Raw genomic sequence first — 19,092 nt, 5'->3', positions numbered from 1 at the left:
GAACGCCTTGGTGTTCCCCCGGATAAGCCGGAGGAGGTGGCTGGGGAGAGGGAGGTCTGGGCTTCTCTGCTTAGGCTGCTGCCCCCGCGACCCGACCTCGGATAAAGCGGAAGAAGATGGATGGTTTCTTTTTCTTGCCAAGCTGCTTGTTATGCATAGATTAAACACTGGTTGATGCCTTGCTTTTTTTCAAATTCTGTTCAGTATTAGGTGGTTGCACAGTACTGTATATATGACAAAAGTTAAGGAACCATTGTTCTGTTATTTTATTTTTATTGATTAATTTGTTTTTATATTGTGAAGTTCAGGTTTTGAACCTGATCACTAGGTTTAAATGAGTCAATAGCATGAATGCAGTACAAAAAAAAGCAGTTCCCTCTGGGCTTATTTGCTCCTGGTGATGCTCTTTATTATTTATGCATTGATACGATGAGACGCACTCATTTTTGCCCAGTTTATATAACCTAATAAAAGGGTAAGATACTCAATTTAAAGACATCGGAGACTACACATACAGCCCACAGAGAAGCTGTTGAGTCACAGCACCCAGGAAAACTAATTGATTAAATCCACTCGCTGCATTCTCTATGCACCATGAGGAAGGGGTGGGACCATCAGGAGCTGCAGCACACCTGCTCATGTCAGACGCACAATGGCCAGGTTATTGCTAGTGCTCTGTGCTCCCCGCTGTCATCACTGCTATTAGATGCTGAGGAGGAATGTGCAGACCACAGCTTCCCTCTGTCCTGGTTCCTGGGCAGCTGCCAGCTGAACCATGACTGTCTTTTGTATACAGCTGCAGGACAGCCACACCTGCAGACACCACATGGAGGAGTAGCCCACATTTTCACTAACTTTTATTCAGTTACTTTAATGGTCATTTCCTGTTTTATCAAACGCTGTTAGATGAAGAGTTTAACTTCTATTAAATCATGATCCAGCAGCTTCTAAATCCTGTAGCCTGTAATGAATGAATGTAAAAAGAAATTAAGGAGGTAAAAACTAAGAAATTATATATAAATTGCCCAAAATAATAATGTGGGGTTTTTTTGGCACTATATTATATAACTTATATAGTACTTTGGCACTATAAAAGCGTACACCAGTTCATGAAAGGTAGTTAGGGGCAGAATAAACTGCTACAAATGTGAGATCGGGATGAAGATCCCAATTCCACAAGTTAGCCCCTCAACAAAACAGCCAGTGGGTTTTTCTGCAGGCTTTAGGACTGAAGTTCTTTCAGCTGCTCCCTCATGGTTCACCACATCAGATGATCTTCTTTCCCTTTTACACTGACTGCTCTTTCTGATGCAACCCCCAGGGGATTTGTGTCTCGTCTCAGTTTTGAAACAGGAACCTTTTACATGTTGGGCAAATGTTGTTGCGTAGACCACAACACTATGGAACCACTTCACTTAGGCTTTTGGATTAATGAAAAAAAACGTTTCATATGTTTTGAACTGGAAGATTATATTGATAAGACAGGCACCAGACATAAAATGCTAGCTTTAGGTTATAAAGACATTTCACATTGGTCACCTCCACTAAACTTCTGTGTTTCACTTAATGACCATCAATGTCTCAAACAATGTCTCTAGTGTCCTTCAGCCACTTACCAGCTACCACATGTTGAGGGAAAATGTAAAATTCATGTGTGCTCTTTTCTTACCATTTTCATGTTGTAGCACAAAATGTGAACGGTAACGTCGAACCCAGACATCTGAAAAAGAAGAAGTGGGAACAACAGTGACAACCCATCTGCAGAAATCATTGCAAATATTCTATTTAATGGTGGAGTTATGTGAAAACTTGCATCCTGCATCCTGAGGCTTTTATGTGGGGGGGGGGGGGGGGGGGGTGTTGAATATTTTTGGTTAATATTCTGTAATGCTCAATTAAAATTAAATTCTCAGAAAACTGAGACCATATACATATTGCCCCTCACCAGGTGAGAGGGGCAGAGTTTTCACATACATAAATTCTGTCTAATCCACTCACTGCTGTGGGTCCTGTCTGGGTCCCTGTTGTGTCTTTCTTGTTTCGCTGTGGTCAGAAGCAACAGCACCTCCACACGTATCCTGCACATACTTCCTGTTTGCTTCGAAACTGTGATCCCCACTCTTTCTGTGCCATTTGGTTTGCCAGATTTCCAGGAAGTCTCACATTGAAAGAATCTAAAAATATCAGGATAGAAAATGACAGCTGGACATGGATTCATTCGTGCTGCCTTGCTTGATTCATGCAGGAAAACTGACTTGTTGGAGGAGTTGATAGGAAGTTAGGCTGGTGGTTGGTGTCAGATATTGAACTGAGAAAACAAACAAATCCCTGATGCCTCCTGACCTCCATGTGGTCTGGAAAAGTTTGCCTGGCTGACAAACAATGGTTGGCACACAGTCAGGGCAGCAGGCTGCCAAACTGGCAACCTCTCCACCCTCAACTCCTCCTGCTCCTGCATCAGTGTCCGATGCACATCGTGGCCAGTGCACACATCCTGGCTTTGTGGGCCAGGAATGCCAAGAATCCAGACTACTGCTCACCTCCCTGCTGCTGCCCAGCAAGGTGCTTCCCCCCCCCCCCCTCTTTCCCATTGCTGCTCAGCGTCCCAGTTGTTTTACAAGCCAGCTGGCCGGGCTGTCTGGGTGGCTGCTTGCATAAGTCGGGACACTGTGTTTGATTTGATGTTGCACACAGTAACATGACTGCTTCAGTCTGAAGCTGCAATGCCTGCTGTTAGGAAGAGAGCTGAAGGCCACAGGCTGGCTCACTGCAGCATGCTCAGATTTGATGAAGCTCTCAGGGTGGGCTGTGGGAGGCTTGGGTGAGTCTTCAAATCACGTCTGAATGTGAAATCTTTGACACCTTGAAATGTCTTGGTCATTTCGGTAAACAGAATTACAAGATAAGTGAAGCAGTAAAATATATTTGCATGTATAACTATAATATAGGAGCTGCAGTGGACTGTGCTAGTTTAAGAATGAAAGCATCCTCCAAAGATGACATAAACTTCATAGGCATGTGGAGTATTAGCAGATGGAAAAGTGATAACTGCCAGCAAGCAGCTGCACTGAGTGACAGTTCATGGCTGTTTCATGTGGATGTGATCAGGCTGGGTCACAGTTCAGGTGTCTGGCACCAGGGTCAAAGCTGGTCCTGAGACACCTGGACCTCCTTCCTGAGAGCAGGAGTGAAAATAGTCCACTGCAGGAATGAAAGGAGTCTTTGTGGATGTTTCAGCAGCCTTTCTTCTCCATGTTAAATATTGCAAGTAAACCGGGTCTAATGATGCTCAAGGCGCTTTACATGCTGGGAGTGATAGATGTGATAGATGTGATATGTCTCATTCACCCATTCATCCATGTTCTATGTCTCAGGACTGAATCAGAGTTCTGTGGGGAACTCTTGTAGAGCCTAGAACACAACCTACATAAGTGGCTGACGTTGCTCACATTTATGCTATTGTGTGGTGAATTACATGTGAATTACAATGTGGTGCCTAGAAATAGAAAAAAATTAAATGCTGAGACATTTTTCTTCTTCGTCATTATTCTTTATGTTCAGGGGATGAGTGTTTTTCTCTCACTCTCAAAAAAAGTGTAGCTGTAAATGCACGACAGGAATCAATGGAACAGGCTAATCACAATAGTCGAGGCTCTGCCAAGGATTTCAAGTTTTTGTTATAGCTTATCTTTTTACCTGCTTCTTCTTTTGTCCTCCGCGTGTCCAGTTTCCTCAAGTTTTGTAAGGACACACTGCACACCATGCCAAGATATGTATATGCTATTTCAGAATTGTGTTATCCTTGTCATGTTATTTGTAGACGTGCTTTTGTCACAGGCTGCAAGTAACAAAGTATAGATCTGTCCGTCTGTCCGTTCGCTTCCGCTTATCCTTTTCAGGGTCGCGGGGGGCGCTGGAGCCTATCCCAGCTGTCATAGGGCGAGAGGCGGGGTATACAGGTCGCCAGTCTGTCACACGGCCAACACACAGAGACAGACAACCATTCGCACTCACATTCACTCGCACATTCACACCTAGTGGCAATTTGGATTAACCAATTAACCTATCCCCACAAGCTGCATGTCTTTGGACGGTGGGAGGAAGCCGGAGTCTTCCTCCCACCGTCCAAAGTATATACAATTTAAAATAGTCTGTTACGTGTAGACACAACACCGGTTCATCCCTTGAGTTAAGTGTCTTTGTAAGGCTTGAAACATTCATAGCTCAGTGTTAAGTGGCTTCACAAACTAAACTGTGAGGTGCAAAATGTAAAGCGTTAAGGGGACGATCGTGGACTTTTGCACAGTGCTGCTTTTAAGGAACAGGCCAGAGAAACTTCAGCAGCCTTATCGAAAGCCAAATTAAGTTTCCCATGTTTCTTGACAGCCTAGGCCAACTTAATGCAAGGACTTTCCTGCTCTCCAGCAAAACACTCTTTACGTGCCACCACGGTGACAATGGGAATGCAGAGTTTTTCCTGCCAATCATGGGAACACGAGGATAAGCCTGTGTTTCCTGGAATGCTGCCCATTAGGAAAGAGACGGAGGGAACACAGGATGTTCTGAGCACATTGTCCTTCAGTGTAGAAGAGAGCTGTTTACAGGGAGTTTCTCCATTCTCACAGTTAATCATTCTGAGCCTCACTGAGCGGGATTCCCTCCTTAAGTTTTCCATTACACCTGTCCAACCACTGGCTTCTTTTTTTCATGTGCTAAGTATGTCCTCTGCTGTTTCCTTTCTAGCGTGTTCATGCATAGAAAACTAACGATTTTCACACACAGTCTGAAAACTACAAGCAGTTTAACCAGGATTTAGCAGCTCTTGTAAACCAGGGTTTTCCTGGTGACACCTTTAATGACACCTTGACTCATCCATAATTACACTGTGACGTTAACACATCTGTAAGTGTTTCACACCTCCTCCTCCTCTCTCTGGACGCTCTGCTGAGAGGCGCGGTAATGATGTCACAGGGCAGGGGCATGTGTGTCTATAAGTGCAGAGAGAAACCTCTGACTGAAGTAGAGCTGAGCCACGCTGCTGGAGAGGCACAGGCAAATTTACCTCTGGGTGCCAAACTCACCTCTGGATACTTTTCATCCTGGAGCTGCAAAAATAACTTCTTTCCTCTTGGGAATCTGGATGTGAAAGCCTACTTTTTGTTTGCTTGCTTTATTTGCTGGGATCAGGATGCTTTGTCCTGTTGCTTTGCAGCGGATCTCCTTCACCCTGTTTATGCTGGGCAGAGCTGCAGTAATGGTGAGTTTCTGTGGCTTTAAATGCTTTTTATTTCTGTGATCTTCCATATAGTTATTTTAGATAACATTTTGATTACCATTTTAAAAAATAAATAAATAAAAATCAGTCTGAGCTGACCTCTGACCCTGGTATTTAGGTAGACAGTGCATGCCCAGCTGAATGTTCCTGCCCCCCCTCGCCTCCACTGTGCCTGCCCGGCGTCAGTCATGTAACTGACGACTGTGGCTGCTGCAAAGTTTGTGCTCGGCAGTTTAATGAGGACTGCAGCACGACAGAACCTTGTGATCACATCAAGGGGCTGCACTGCCATCTGGGGGCTGGAGGAAACCCAGAGAGAGGACTGTGTCAAGGTGAGCAAGGAGTTTATTGAAAGCTCACAGCTTCAAATCATTAAAGGAATAATTATTCTGATGTTGGAACAAAAGCTACAAACAAAAACACAGCTCCTGTACCGAGAATCAGACAGCAAGGGTAGATGCACACTGTTGAAATTACAGAGCAACTGTCCACAAACACCCTGCAGATGCATTTCAAAGGAACTCTGGACACTTTTATGTAATGACTCTAATGGCTCTGGAGGAGCTGCTTAAGGTCTAGCTGGAAAATAAATAAATGAAAAAGCAGGAATGCAAACATTTATTTGAAATAAAAGGTGCTATGAATCTGTGGGATCATTACAGATCACAAGGGAGCATTAAACTGTTCAAAAAGCATGAAATCTCCCTGATAGGAAATCCATTTGATTTCTTGGTGTATTTCTCTAGAGTATGACGTCTTAGCTGAAGGGCCAATATTAGGCTCACTTACAGGTTACTCAGGTTAACTTTACTAGATAATGTTTACATGCTTATTTATTATTCTTTTTTTGCAATACATTGCTTCAGCATCTCTTTTGACCTCCAGTCAGAAATGTTTTGTTTTAGCTCGTCCTCCATAAGAAACCTTTTCTTTGACTGCTCAGCTGGCCTGGTGTGAAGAAAAGTAGGTTGAGCAGATTTTACAGATTTTATGAGTATGTGTTTTTTTTGATTCCATGGATCTTGACCTTCACACATGTACCTTCAGGGAAATAAAAAGTCAGTTTGATTTGCACTAAAGCAGAAAAAGTGACACAGCAGCACATTAACACACAGACGATGCTTGATTATTGGTTGATGTTAGCATCAAAGCTGCAGACGTGATAACGCTAACAGTTTTCCTGTTGTGAAGCTGCTGCCACTATAATACACTCAAAGCAACACTCTGAGTCTTCAGCTAGAAAAGTGGCTTTAGCATGGAAACGAAAATGGAAAATGGTGAACTATGAGGCAGCTGACAGCATCTGTGTTTAGAGGATGGCCTCAACACATGTTACATAGATAAACAACAGAGGGAAAGCATGGAAAAGCCAAAATGGTAGTTCATCAGCAGTGTTTCCTGTGAGCAAGACGTAAAAAGCTATACAACATACAAAGTGAGAGGTAAAAACACAAAAACGCAGCAAACAGACTCATTAAGTTTTTGCCGTATCCTTCCATGAAGTTCAAAAGTGTCTGCTAACAGCTCAGTTTCCTGTTTTCTATGTCAGCTGAAGCTCATGGCGTACCCTGTGCATTCAATGGGCGAGTGTACCAGCATGGTGAGGACTTCCAGCCCGTTTGCCAGCACCAGTGCACCTGCATGAATGGTGTGGTGGGCTGCATGCCCCTCTGTCCCTACCAAGTGCCCCTGCCTCGGTGGCGATGCTCAAAGCCCCGGCTGGCGCAGCCCGAGGGTGGCTGTTGTGAAGAATGGGTGTGTGATGATGACAACAGCATCAGCGAGGAGCTGAGTGAGCCAACAGAGAGCCAGCTGCACCCAAACCACATCAGTCCTTTGCTGCCAGTCCAGCGACAGAATCCCCTCCCAGCTGCCAGCGGAGCAGATACATTCAGAGGTAAAGTTGAAAATACTGTAAATCATCAGAGCAGCACTCTCAAATAAGTTGATGACTTTATTGATGTGAAATATTCACAAAACCCTCAAGAACTCCAAGAAGTGACTCACAAGGTAACTAATTGTCTGCTGGCATCCATGACTTCATTGCTGTATTGTGCTCTCACGCAGAGATCGCATCGTTCCCCCTCTCTGAGGTCTTACATGAGCCCCAGTGTTTCCCACAGACCACTGAGTGGACCCAGTGCTCTGCCACATGTGGGATGGGCATTTCAAGTCGTGTGACCAATCACAACCCAGACTGTCAGCTAGTCAGAGAAACCAGACTGTGCCAGATCCAGCACTGTGACCTGCAGCTTCCCATAACTAAGAAGGTAGTGTATACTCAAATGGAGATGGATGTAGAATGCCGATAGGAACATCTGAGATTTGTTATTTAACTGTGGCTGTCTCTGTCATCCTGGAAGAAATGTCAGCGAACCTTCCGCCCACACGAGCCAGTCAGCATCACCTTTGGTGGATGCTCTACAGCTCAGCGATATCGGCCTCGGACCTGTGGGACTTGCACTGACGGCCGCTGCTGCGCCCCGTCTCTCTCTCGCACCGTGCAGCTCCGCTTCCACTGCCCCAGTGGAGACATCCTCTACAATGTAATGTGGATCCAGCGCTGCAGCTGCGGTACGAGCTGTGGTAAACACACCTATCACTCCAGCACCTCCGTCAACCTCTACAATGACATCCACACTTTCAGAGACTGATGCTGACTTATCAGCGGACTCTGCACCTCCCCCTCGCTAAACTCACTGCCTCAATGTCTGTCCGCTGGGTGGGAAAGGAGTCCGCTCGCTTGCACTTTAAGCTTGCTGTCATGATGATGTCACTTTGTCCACGCTACAGGCGGTGCCTCTCCAGCGTCCTATGCAGTCTCGAGGACGACACAAAACAGTGTGACTGCTATGCCACAGTGTAGGCCGAGAGCTTTAACTGAAACTTTAATTTATTTTCAACTTTGTTTTCTTTTCCACAGAGGGTGACACGACAACTTGTCAAACATAAAGAAGGCTTTTTAACAGGCATATTAACAGGAAGTAATGGTTATCAAAGACATGCATCTTTGTTCTTCACCACATTTTAAAATGCTGAGGAGCAGTGGCATCGATTGTTGGTTCACATGGATTGTGCTTGATACAGTCCACCTGTTCCCCGTACAAGTACTGACGGGGAAATGTGTGAGATGTGTCTGTTTTACAGCGACAGGCTTTCAGAAAGGAGTTTACAGACTGTGCTTATTATGCTACCTTGGTATATTGATTAAAATCCTACAGGCTATACAGACTTCACTCTTAGTTGTGGAGTGAGAATATTCGAGGATCACCTCATTTTTCGAGGTGTGATACCGTTGTGTTTTTTAACGTGTGTCTATCACTGTGTACATATAATAAATACATGTTTGGTTCTTAAAGCTTCATATTTGACACCTGTCACTTGTGTATTAGAAGTTTATTGGTTGTAAACTCCTGTACGTCAAATAAAAACTTAACCTGTGATGTGTCTTTATGGTAAACAAAAGTTTGAGGTGATGTTATGCTGGGTGAAGGTTCCACAGCATAAAATGAAGCAATATGAAATAAAATGTTTCTAATTATTCCATTAGTGTTGTGGAAAATGCAGTGTGTCCAAGTAAGCAAACATTTCCAAGCTGAGGTTAAAGATTCGTACACCAATAGGATTGTCTTTTATGCACTATTGTTCCCACCATTTGGTTGGTACATAATGATGTAAAATAATAACTTCCCTCAAAATGCAGTAAACCTAAAGTAACGAGTTTTGTAAATGTAAGAAGTAAAAAGTAAAGAAAGTTATTTAAAATGGAGTAAATGTAAAAAGTTGTCAAAAGATAAATATTCACCAGATACCTGAAAACTGAACTTAAGTACAGCAACAAAGTATCTGTGCATTACTTCCCACCTCACCTCAGGTCCTAACACAAGCTTCTGGTTGACTCTTGGGCACAAACATTGCAGTGGACTACCACATTCCTCACCTGGCCTGTGCCTTTTTCTGAGAGGAGAGAGGAACATGGTGGCTTATTGGCTGCTATCATCAGAACTACTGGTGAGATCTTGGTCACTCACTCACTCTACAAACATTGTGTCTCAGAGTGGCTCTGTAAAACTCGTTTGTTTTTGCTTCTATACTGGACTACTGTAACGTTATTTACACCTTCTTCTAAAAGCTTCTTCTGTTGATCCAAAGTGCAGCAATGAGTACCGACACAACAACAAAGAGACAACATATGTCGCCCATATCGACTTCTCTTCACTGGCTCCGTGTTAAATCCATAACAGACTTTAAAGTCTTTCTCCTCATTACAAGGTCTTCAAAGACCAGGCCCCATCTTTTCTTAAAGACCTCATACTATGAGCACAATAGAGCACTTCAATAAATATTTAAGTAAGATACAAACACCTGAAGATTCTACTTAAAGTAGAAAGTATCATACAGTTATAGCATATATACCTTGTTACGTCCCACCTCTGCTCATGTCCTCGTGCAGTGTTGGCTCTTTAGCACAAACCTTACGGTGGACTACTACATTCCTCACCCCGGCCTGTGCCTCATTCTGAGGGGAGAGTGGAACACAGTGATCTATTGGCTATCATTAGAACTACTGGTGAGTTACATGTTGGCCAACTCTGTAGTCCTGACCATGATCAACTGAACTAGAAAAGGGTTTTGGTTATTTTGTCTTAGTTTAATTGGGCTGCATGTGCTGCACATCAATACTGGGTGTGGGTCTAGTGCAAATATGTCCTAATGGGAATACCACTGGTCCTACTGCTGTACATATTAAAGGCACCATGCTGGTTTGAATCATATCTAATAGATTAAATCTATAAATATAGATATTCATAAAAATGGGGAGTCAGGTTCACACAGTCAGGCTAATTATGGAGTTCCACAGGGTTCTGTTTTAGCACCAGTTCTGTTTACATACATACATGCTTGCATTGGGCAGTACAATTATTATTGCAATTATTAATTATTGTTTAAGTAGGCATATCTGTGTTGTGTAGATATAACCATGTAAAATTACCAATGACAAATAAGAATAAAATTGAGCTGCAGAAAGAAACATACGGTACATAAATGCCTTCTCACCATGGAGACTTCCTTACCATCCACTTCGCTGTTCAGTGCCTCTAGATGACGACAATTGTGTACCTGCACTGTTTGTCTGGTGTAAACTCAGGTAAATGATCCGAGTTGTTATACACTAAAGCTGGTGGCCCCTGACAACAATTAACTGCTGCTTTGTTTAAGAGTCATCCTGGTGTTTCAGTGAATTTTACACCCCCAAAAGAAGTACCCCAGGTAGATATAAGGGAATATTCCTGAGAATATCAGTATATTATATCAATATATATATCAATATATATATATATCAATATATATCAATATATATATCAATATATATATATATATATCAATATATATATATCAATATATATATATATATATATATATCAATATATATATATATAAAACAACACCCAGCACGCCCCTGCGGGCGGTTTATCCTTCAAGCTCGGGTCCTCTACCAGAGGCCTGGGAGCTTGAGGGTCCTGCGCAGTATCTTAGCTGTTCCCAGGACTGCGCTCTTCTGGACAGAGATCTCCGATGTTTTTCCCGGGATCTGCTGGAGCCACTCGCCTAGCTTGGGAGTCACCGCACCTAGTGCTCCGATTACCACGGGGACCACCGTTACCTTCACCCTCCACATCCTCTCGAGCTCTTCTCTGAGCCCTTGGTATTTCTCCAGCTTCTCGTGTTCCTTCTTCCTGATATTGCTGTCATTCGGAACCGCTACATCGATCACTACGGCCGTCTTCTTCTGTTTGTCTACCACCACTATGTCCGGTTGGTTAGCCACCACCATTTTGTCCGTCTGTATCTGGAAGTCCCACAGGATCTTAGCTCGGTCATTCTCCACCACCCTTGGGGGCATCTCCCATTTTGACCTCGGGACTTCCAGGTTATACTCCGCACAGATGTTCCTGTACACTATGCCGGCCACTTGGTTATGGCGTTCCATGTATGCCTTGCCTGCTAGCATCTTGCACCCTGCTGTTATGTGCTGGATTGTCTCTGGGGCATCTTTACACAGCCTGCACCTGGGGTCTTGCCTGGTGTGATAGACCCCAGCCTCTATGGATCTTGTGCTCAGAGCTTGTTCTTGTGCTGCCATGATTAGTGCCTCTGTGCTGTCTTTCAGTCCAGCTTTGTCCAGCCACTGGTAGGATTTCTGGATATCAGCCACCTCCTCTATCTGCCGGTGGTACATACCGTGCAGGGGCCTGTCCTTCCATGATGGTTCCTCGTCTCCCTCCTCTTTCTTGGGTTTCTGCTGCCTGAGGTATTCACTGAGCACTCGGTCAGTTGGGGCCATCTTCCCAATGTATTCTTGGATGTTCGTTGTCTCATCCTGGACTGTGGTGCTGACACTCACCAGTCCCCGGCCCCCTTCCTTCCGCTTAGCGTACAGCCTCAGGGTGCTGGACTTGGGGTGAAACCCTCCATGCATGGTAAGGAGCTTTCTTGTCTTTATGTCAGTGGCTTCTATCTCCTCCTTTGACCAGCCTATTACCCCAGCAGGGTACCTGATCACGGGCAGGGCGTACGTGTTGATGGCCCGGATCTTGTTCTTACCATTCAGCTGACTCCTCAGGACTTGCCTGACCCTCTGCAGGTACTTGGTGGTTGCAGCTTTTCTAGCGGCCTCTTCATGGTTCCCATTCGCCTGCGGGATCCCCAGGTACTTGTAACTGTCCTCTATGTCTGCAATGTTGCCTTCTGGTAGTTCAATCCCCTCAGTTCTGACTACCTTCCCTCTCTTTGTTACCATCCGACTACACTTCTCCAGTCCGAATGACATTCCAATGTCATTGCTGTATAGCCTGGTAGTGTGGATCAGTGAATCGATGTCTCGTTCACTCTTGGCATACAGCTTGATGTCATCCATGTACAGGAGGTGGCTGACAACTGCTCCGTTCCGTAGTCGGTATCCGTAGCCAGTCTTGTTAATGATCTCACTGAGGGGGTTCAGGCCTATGCAGAACAGCAGTGGGGACAGAGCATCTCCTTGGTAGATCCCGCACTTGATGGTGACTTGTGCTATGGGCTTGGAGTTGGCCTCTAGTGTTGTACGCCACATCCCCATTGAGTTCCTGATGAAGGCTCTTAGGGTCCCATTGATCTTGTACAATTCTAGGCATTCCAGTATCCAGCTGTGGGGCATTGAGTCATAGGCCTTCTTGTAATCAATCCAGGCAGTGCACAGGTTGGTCAGTCTGGTCTTGCAGTCTCGGCTGATTGTTCTGTCTACCAGTAGCTGGTGTTTTGCGCCTCTGGTATTCTTGCCAATTCCTTTCTGTGTCCCGCTCATGTATTGACCCATGTGCCTGTTCATCTTAGCCGATATGATGCCTGACAGGAGCTTCCATGTAGTACTGAGGCAGGTTATTGGTCGGTAGTTGGAGGGGACCGGTCCCTTCTTGGGGTCCTTGGGGATCAGGACCGTCCGGCCTTCAGTTAGCCATTCCGGGTGTCTCTCGTTAACTAGCAGCTGGTTCATTTGTGCTGCCAGACGCTCGTGGAGTGCAGTTAGCTTCTTCAGCCAGTAGGCGTGAACCATGTCGGGCCCTGGTGCTGTCCAACTCTTCATACTGGAGACCCTTTCTTGGATATCTGCCACTGTGATGGTTACTGGACCCTGTTCAGGGAGGTCGCTGTGGTCTGCCCTCAGATCCTCTAGCCACTGAGCATTGCCGTTATGGGTTGCATCCTTCTCCCATATGCTCTTCCAGTATTGCTCCGTCTCCAGCCTTGGTGGTGCTGTTCTCTTATTGTTCCCTTGCCACTGAGAGTACACCTTTGCTGGTTCTGTGGAGAACAGCTGGTTTATTCTCCTGCCTTCTATCTCTCTGGTGTACCTCCTCAAGCGGCTGGCCAAGGCTGTGAGTCTTTGCTTGGCAGTTTCCAAGGCCTCAGGTATGGACAGCTTGCTGTACTTCTTAGGCACCTTATTCGTCGCACCTTTCTGCAACTCCGTTAGTTGGCTAACCTCTCTCCGTGCTACTTTGATCTTGCCCTCTAGCCTCCTTCTCCATGGAGGGTACTGCCCCTTGTGGCTGTTCAACTTGTAGCCAAGCATCTCACTGATCACTGCTGCCGTATTGTAGATCAGCTTGTTAGTGTCGGTAATCGTGGTTGTAGGTATTGCCCGTAGTGCTGCATTAACATCATCTAGCAGACCTTCTGAGGGTACTTCACGTAATCTTGGTAACCGGCTACGGGGGATCCAGGTTTCAAGCTTGGCCATGATCCTATTTTTCAGGTCAGTTCCTCTCGCACTCAACGATCCTTCTCCTATCACACTTGGGGCTATGTACCCAATCTCGGGTGGGGGTGATGATATCTCCCCCCTGACCTGGCGTCCTGACTCCTCCTTGCCGTAGCATTTGTGTTGTACCTCGTCAATCTCTAGCTGTGAGAGCAGTCCCTTCTTTCGAATGTTGGAACACTGAGCTACTAGTTGTTTCGCCGTCATTGTGGATGTTGGGTATCGAAGAATCCATAGGTCCCTCATCCTATTCATGTAGCCCCTTCCGCCGGGGTTACTTGCGTAGTAGCATTCCAACAACGCCCTGTTTTCGTCCCTTGCCCACCGATGCCTTCTTGTTCCAGTAGCCCACTTTTCGTCAGGGTGCCCTGGTTCCTCAACACCTGACGCGGACCTTGTTGATCCGGGCGACGTCCGAGCCGGCATGCCTTCATATTTATCTGTCTCGCTCATGTCTGCGGTAGGCTTGCTTAGCATAGGGGGTCTAGCCTTAGGACCCTTACTGGATACAGACGCCCCAGGCAGGAATCAAACTTGCGACCCTCTGCTCCAAAGGCGTGTAGTCTAACCACTACGCTATCCAGCTGCTATACACACACATATATGTATATATAACAGAGGTGTGGACTCGAGTCACATGACTTGGACTCGAGTCAGACTCGAGTCATTAATTTTATGACTTTAGACTTGACTTGAAAAAATGTGACTTGACTTGGACTTTTACACCAATGACTTGGGACTTGAATTGGACTTGAACCGGTTTACTTGAAAAGACTTGATATTTTACCCCAAATATAAAATTTAACATGCATATTATATAGAGATTGAAAATGTGACGTCATTCACGGGTAGAACCGCAAAGGATTCTGGGAACTCGTGGCAAGCGGTACTAGCGCACGCAGGCTTTTAATTGAAATCAGTCACACAGCGATAAAAAGAAACACAAAAATGGCAAGAAGCTGTTGTATTATTAACTACAATAGCCGGTCGCATGACAGCCACGGGAAGCCGACGGGTAAAGAGATCGGTTGTTATCGGATTACGTCGTTGAAGAGAAATTGTTCGAGCCATGTTTCTGAAGTAACAAAGACGCGACGGATGGCCTGGATTGCAGCCATTCAAAGATCAAATATAACGTCCCAGAACACTCCAGCTCACAGGTTAGTCTGCTCCAAGCATTTACACGAAGGTCAGTCTGCTGTTGTAGTTAATACGTCATTTTCATAACATAATTAGTGATATAGGTTACAAGCAAGTCTGGCGCTGAACAGAAATTGCGCTATGCTCCTTTATTTATTGTGCATAAATAGTGAATTGTCCTGACACAATATTGCGTTTTGCTTCTGTTATTATGGTACACTGACAAAAACACATACTTTTATTCACAGGATAAAACAGGTTTTTTGTATCACTAATTGCCCAGTGCGATTACAGCATACAGTATTATTGTCACTGCTACATTTCTGTGATGGGTACCAGAAATTATTTCCACTACTAATTAATTACCGTTAAGCTCAAAGGTTATATTAATAAACTGTTAACGATTGTGTATTTATGACGACAATTTGTGAGACTGGTAAACTTATGATACGTACGATGGTCTTTCGTTCTACACGGTGCATTTCAAGGTCCTGTACCCATCCGTCGGTAAACTGTACCTGGGCTTGTTGCAGTGACCGGAAGTTACTAAACTTCATGAGTGTATGCACTCACTCCAAGAACCGTATGATTATAAATATGCATATAAATATGCTAAGATGAGATAGCTGACTTCATCTAACTAGCAAATGTTGTCCAGGCTACGTTGGTGATACAGTTTTTTTTAATGTGTATGATATTTTTGTCATGCGATTTTAAAGCCAGTCCTACAACCGCATCCAAGAATAACATGCAGCTTATCTCAGAACTGTCGGTGAAAATTATTCTTGGAGCTAGGTTTAATTGAGCTGCATTTTAAAGAGGTGCAATTTCACAATTTGTGTATATTTTCTAAGTTCACTATTTTGTCATGTGTTGAGAAAAACACAGATTTAAAAATTACATGGTCTAATATTTACATTTAGCATAACTGCAACATTATTTTTTCGTTTTTTTTAATGACTCGAAAGGACTTGAAATTCAAAGTTTCAGACTTGTGACTTGACTCGGACTTTTACACCAGTGACTTGAGACTCGACTCTGACTTGCCTGACATTACTTGAGACTTGAGGATAAAGACTTGAGACTTACTTGAGACTTGCAAAACAATGACTTGGTCCCACCTCTGATATATATATATATATATATATATATATATATATATATATATATATATATATATATTTGGAGCACTAGGTGCGGTGACTCCCAAACTAGGCTGATATGTCTCTGTAATGTAATGTCTCTAATACGATTATATTGTTACATTAGTTACAATGCTCAGTATGCTGCCTCTGTCTTTACCTCAGGCCCTGAGAGCATCTGGCAAACAGGAAGGAAGATCTGAGGAAAGGAGGATTACTTACAAGAGCAGTTTGAAATATACAACATCCTTTTTCATAATCATTGTATTGTAGGCTCTTTACTTTACCTCTGATTTGGTGCTATATAAATGAAACTGAAATGAACTCAACCACTGAGATTGCTTCTTTAAGGGTGAGTGACATCATTGATGTAGTCTGAAGCTTCTCTGTTTCAGAAACTGGCTCAAGTGTTGGTGTGATTTATGAACATGTATAAAGTGCAACAGAGTACCACAAAATATTTTAGTGGTCGTGTTGGAGTTTCACCTGTGACAGAGGAGCTTGTTGGCTACACTTTGAGCTCATCTCTCTCAGTCAATCAGGGGTCGGCAACCTTTCTGATGATGAGTGCATCTAAAATTCCCTCAGAAGTCAATGTGCCATATGATTGCATTAGCAATAAATTTAATAATGCTCTATATTAACAGTTACACACTATATAGAACCACTTTATAAAATTATATTTGTTCTCAGATGTTGGCAGCTGTCAGCGAATAGTTATCAGCTATTTTGAAACAAAAAAAGACTTTTTATCCATAACAGCAAATGAACTGTACAACAGAAAATGCAAATGCTATTTATGGCCTCCTCACAACAATGATAAGAAAAATAAACTGGGCCAATATGGCATGTTTGTTAATACAGAGACACACATGTTAATATGATTGCTGGTCTCCGAGTGTCCAGCATTCAGACGGATACCTGAGGACTCATGTGAGAGAAAATCTGCTCACACAGACATTAGAGCCAAACACTGTCAATAAGGCCTCTGCAATGTTCTGAAGACAGTTAAACCTGTCAGGTAGTGACGTCCAGCAGGTGAACATGCAGCTCCATGAACACGCACAGCTGTGGATTCCAGCTGTGCTCGTAGTTCTGCAAACTTTGACCCCACAGAGTCGAGCTTTTCAGTTCAATCAGCTGCATTTCGATGTCCTCTGTGTCCAACCAGTTAACGAGAGACAAATCCAGCTGCTCATTAAAGCTTTCTGGTTTGATCAGAAAGAAAACATTGGTCCAAACACCTGAAAGTCCCAAAAACACACTGTGAATTCTGTCCTGAGTCTACGGATGTATCCGTGTATTTCCGTGGTGCTGATGCTGAGCGAACAGCTGCTGAAGCATTTGAAGTGTCTGAATGTGGAAATTTCAACATCGCTTGAAAAAACTGTCAGCTAGCAACGTCCCTCTCACCGGTAGGCAAAGTTATTTTTTAGCAAATTACAAGTTGAATCTGGTAGTTGGGGTTGTTAGCTAAGATACCGCCATTAAGAAGCGGCACAACTAATGTGTGTATGCGAGCTAATTTGCGATGTGCAGCGCTGGCCCGGCCATTTATTTTTTAATGCACCTTCTCAGATTAACTCACTGCGTGTCGTGCGCAGGGCTGGACTGGGACAGAACATCGGCCCGAGCATTTTGACTAGAGACCCACCAGGTATTACAGCCATAAAGCCTTTGAATGAAAACAGACGCTGTGGTGACAGTGATGTACAGTCTTGTTGGTATATGTATGATTTCTATACATTTTACATCAGATACAATATCCAGCTGGATAAATATATTTCTCCTGCTTGTTATTTATTCCTGTTGTCTCTATTTATATTTTATTCTGGCACAGTTAGCATGACGCACAATGGCAATAGAGGGCTTTATTATAATCTTAAAAAAACTCAGACAAGATAGGAAATAGAAACTAAGGTACTTGGAAACAAACAGAAGACGTGGAAGACAATAAATATAGAGGAGGGTGACTAAGAGAAGTTGAGACAGTTGGGAACACAGCAGGGACAAATCAAGAGAAACAAGGAGGAAACTGGATTAGCTTAGAAGACCATACTGATTATTAGCAACTATGAAAAGTTTCTGTTCCATCTCAAATGTATTAGGCCTGTCTGGAATGTCAAAATAGCATAAAACACACTAATCCTCAGAAACGAAGTTAAAATCTTTCAAAATGATATCTACAATATAAATGTGTAGGGTACATTATCTGGGACAGAATCATGTTTGTGTGTTTGGAAGAACAAAACTGAACAGTAGGAACAAAACGAAGAAAACAGAATTTTACCGCTAAATAATCCTAATCCGAACCCACAGAACAGCATGTGACTCCAGCACATGTGTACTCATGAAACATCGAGGTTTATTTAGAGTGGATCATTTCTGAACAAATACTACAAAACTCACATGACCCTGACTTACCCTCAAGATAAACAGAAAATAGAGCCTCAGATGGAAGGATGTCTCACAGAGTGTGCTGCATAAATGTGACGGCTTGGCAGCCTGCCATCCAGTGGTGCTCTACAGTGGTTTATATTGGCTGGAAACTCAGACTGGAAGCTACAGGTGTTGCCCAGCCTTGCAGCAGGCTGTGACTTTCAGCATGGCCTTGACAGAGGAACAGGAACTGTGTCGGAAATAAACAGGGGCCTCGGGGAGTATGGAAGTTGGCTCAGGTTGCCACTCTTGTCCATAGCAAAAAAACGAAACGTGCTCCCACCGCTACCATGCACTCTAAAGAAGGATGTACTGAAGTGGGATAATGAGGAATGACATTGTATGTCTCCATATAAATTATTACTATTATTCTTGCTGTGCTGAAAAAGAACGTGTGGAACCAGGAGAGTGTCACAGCAACATCTTTTATGGAGCTAAAGTAAACCTTTCCACAAAGCCTTCTGATCAGACCGAGAGGTCACAGTCGAGGAAGCACTGTGACGTCAAACACTGATTTATAGGATATCCTTCTAAAATTGCTACTACAGTGTTTCCAGTAGTACTGCGACTGCTGATCCTTTTGATAATAAGGCAACTTTATGTATTACAAGGAACCTAAAGAACTAGTAGTGCTGGTCTAGTTTTCTAATATAGCAGGTAAAACAAATGTCGAGCACATCAACGATTTTCTAAGTAAATATATTTCTAAAGGTGCTATTGACATGACATTTTCGCCAGATGCCAGTAACGACAAATCTAATCGACACATGCAAAGAAATCAAACCATAAATTTAAAA

General features: G+C 43.8%; 1 protein-coding gene across 2 annotated transcripts; it reads left to right on the top strand.

Moving 5' to 3' along the window:
• Positions 1 to 4,959: 4,959 nt before the first annotated feature.
• Positions 4,960 to 8,718, top strand: ccn1l2 (cellular communication network factor 1, like 2). 2 transcript variants are annotated; one of them, XM_085474388.1, is made up of 5 exons: positions 4,960 to 5,257; positions 5,398 to 5,607; positions 6,825 to 7,172; positions 7,343 to 7,545; positions 7,639 to 8,718. In XM_085474388.1, the coding sequence occupies exons 1-5, from the start codon at positions 4,960 to 4,962 to the stop codon at positions 7,927 to 7,929; spliced, it is 1,350 nt and encodes a 449-aa protein (XP_085330514.1). In that variant the 3' UTR covers positions 7,930 to 8,718. The 2 variants fall into 2 exon arrangements, with proteins under 2 accessions (XP_085330514.1, XP_085330515.1); XM_085474389.1 differs by having other exon boundaries at positions 5,116 to 5,257; positions 5,394 to 5,607.
• Positions 8,719 to 19,092: the final 10,374 nt, after the last annotated feature.

The sequence above is a fragment of the Copadichromis virginalis genome, linkage group LG12 (assembly GCF_057382275.1).
Source record: "Copadichromis virginalis isolate Kocher_CV1m ecotype Utaka linkage group LG12, C_Virginalis_male_GT1.1, whole genome shotgun sequence".
Lineage (NCBI taxonomy): Eukaryota > Metazoa > Chordata > Actinopteri > Cichliformes > Cichlidae > Copadichromis > Copadichromis virginalis.
The sequence above is the reverse complement of the archived record's forward strand: the minus strand, read 5'-3'. Positions and strand labels throughout refer to the sequence as shown.